The sequence below is a fragment of the Balaenoptera acutorostrata genome, chromosome 21 (genome assembly GCF_949987535.1).
Source record: "Balaenoptera acutorostrata chromosome 21, mBalAcu1.1, whole genome shotgun sequence".
Lineage (NCBI taxonomy): Eukaryota > Metazoa > Chordata > Mammalia > Artiodactyla > Balaenopteridae > Balaenoptera > Balaenoptera acutorostrata.
Genome location: NC_080084.1, coordinates 42,501 through 45,000, shown reverse-complemented (window position 1 = coordinate 45,000; position 2,500 = coordinate 42,501). Strand labels below are relative to the sequence as shown.

General features: G+C 71.6%; 1 protein-coding gene across 1 annotated transcript in view; it reads left to right on the top strand.

Annotated features, from left to right (window-relative positions):
• Window positions 1-2,500, top strand: part of LOC130706154 (collagen alpha-1(I) chain-like) — a 4,837-nt gene that overhangs the window by 2,057 nt on the left and 280 nt on the right. Inside the window, exons 3-5 of the mRNA XM_057537485.1 lie at window positions 932-1,088; window positions 1,565-1,852; window positions 1,990-2,500. The exon at window positions 1,990-2,500 is cut by the window's right edge and continues 280 nt beyond it. Coding sequence (XP_057393468.1) covers window positions 932-1,088; window positions 1,565-1,852; window positions 1,990-2,500 — 956 coding nt within the window. The remainder of the gene's footprint in view (window positions 1-931; window positions 1,089-1,564; window positions 1,853-1,989) is intronic.

Below are 2,500 nucleotides of genomic sequence, written 5' to 3'. Positions count from 1 at the left end.
TTTCTCACCGAGGGTGCATCATCCCCCACCCATCGTCTCCCCCTTGGGCCCACGGAGGCGCTCCACAAACCGCCCAGTCCACGAATGGGCGGGGTGGTGGGGGGGGTCTGCGGTACGGGTAAGCACACGGCCCACAGGAGCGCTCGCGGCCACAGCCGGGGGCACAACCTCAGCCGCCCCCAGGCCCAACACGATCCCCCCCACAGCACAGCCATGGGAGGACGACCGCGACGAGGCGGCACCCGGCCCCCCACCAAGGGGGGGGAAACAGAGGCACGCCTCCCTTACCGTCTCGACCCCCCTCAAGAGAGCCACTCAGGGGACACACCACCGTGGTGGGGACCCGAGGAGCACGCTGGGAAAAGGGAACGACACCACCGCTCGGCCTCAGGCACCTGAGGGACAACCTGGAGCGCTCCAGGGGCACCACCGACGGCCAAGCAAGGCACGCTCACGCGCCAGCAGGGGCGCGCAGCGCAGCGGCGGGACGGCCCCCCCCACCGACGCGGGGAGGACCGCTCGCGAGGCACACGCCAAGGAGGCGAAGCGAGAGTGTCTGCTGTGTCCGAGGACCACGGACCCGCCCGCGCCGTGAGGCAGGGGGCGGGAGACCGAGGGTCAGGGCCGGAGACCACCACCCCTGCCTTCCACACACCCCTCGACAGGCCAGGAGGGCATGAAAAGAGAGGCGAGGGGCCCGCGGACAGAACGAGAAGAGCGGTCCCGTTCGCCAGGAACGTCCGTCCCTCGTCTGGCGCGACTTAGGTCCGGCCCAGGAGAGCGCAACATCACCACATCGATCAGTCAATCCAGCGAGCCAGGGGCCAGAAAGCCCCGAAGGGGAGGGGCACGGTGAGGACCATCATCCGAGGAGCCTGCTTCAGCCTCACCGGCAGCCCCCCCTCCCACCACCTCCTTTTCTTTCTCTCAGGCAACAGTGGCCGACGACCCCGCGAGGAGAACGCCTGACACGTGGCACGGAGCCTGCGGGGTGGGGTCGTCTCAGCCACCACCGGGTGCCTGCGGCGGGGGGGTGGGAGTCACACGGGGTAGAAGACCCACGCGCCACCTCGCCCCGCCGCCCTCAGGTGAGCCAGAGACCGGAGGCGGCGCCGCGGGCCGGGTCAGCCAGGCGCACACACGAGAGCCGGCGCGCAGGCCCAGGCGGGCGGCTCAAGCAGCAAGGGCCGGTTCGGGTGCCAGGCGGCAGTCCCAAGCCCAGAGCCCTGCATGCGTCCGGAGTCCCAAAGTCCTCAGCGACAGACGCCAGGGAAGACCGTGTCAGCACCTACCTGGTGGCAAAAAAGGCCCATTTCGGGCGAAAAAAATCACGACGCCCGGCAGCGGGGCCCATCCACGAATCGCAGGGGGGGTCCCCAGGACCTCGGTCCCGCCACCTGTCCCCAACACTTCCCCATCCACACCAGTCCCGGAGCTCTCGGGGCCATCTGGTCGACTCGAGGAGCGTGCTGGCAAAGTGGGGGCGGGGCGGGAGGGGCGGGAAAACGTGGGAGAGGCAGCGAGCGGGCCGGGGTCGCCCTCCCCGGTTCGCCCGCGCGGGCAGGTACCGGTCCCTCCGAGTCTCCGGGCGAGGACTTGGTTAGAGACAAAGAAATATCCCACTCGGCCGCCTCCGACGAGCGGGCCCCACGAGGGACCGCGCCCGGGCCCAGGCCGCCCTATCCGGGCCACCCAGTACGGCTCGGGCCGGTCCCCAGCCCCCGGCCGGAACTCGCGGTGGAGGAGGGGGCGGGGCAGGGTGAGAAAAAGTCGCGTCCGCCGACCGGGACCCACGTGGGCACGCTGAAGGGCCGGGTGCGCCCTCCCCGGCCACCCGCGCGAGCAGGGCCCGGTCCGTCCACGTCCCCGGACCCAGGGGGACTTGAAAACATTTTCCCAGGGAGGCGCCTCCCAGGCGACCAGAGCCCACGAGGGACCGCACCCGTGTTGGCCCGTGCCGGTCTCTCCGGGTCACCCCTCGCGGCCCAGGCCGGTCCGGTCCCCACCTCTGGAGTCCGACTCGGAAAAACATCGGTCAGAATGAATCCGACCACCGGGACCCACGCGCGCCCGCCACCGAGCCCGTCGCGCCCTCCACCGGCCTAAACGCACGGGCCCGGGCCGGTCCCCACCTCCGGAGCGGGGCGCTGTGGGGACCCGGGGAGGGAGGGGGTGGGGAGGGGGGTCGGGGAACGAACGCTCCAAAGGGTGAGCCAGGAGAAGCCCCGACCGCCCATCCACAGGCGCTCCGGAGGGCGCGAAAGACCCTCTCCCTTCCCTTCCCACCGCGGCGGCCCGGCCCAGGTGGCGTCGGATGGCCGGGTCGGTCCCCGCGGCCGGAGGGGCGCGGGCGGATGCTGGTCGACCAGGCCAGGCGGTCCCTCAAGCCGGCTCGAGAGCGCGGCGACGGTCACACCCTCACAGACCTGCACGCCCAATCTCAAGCGACATCAAGCGACAGCAGGAGGCGCCCACGCCTGGGCGCCACCGGGACAGTCGC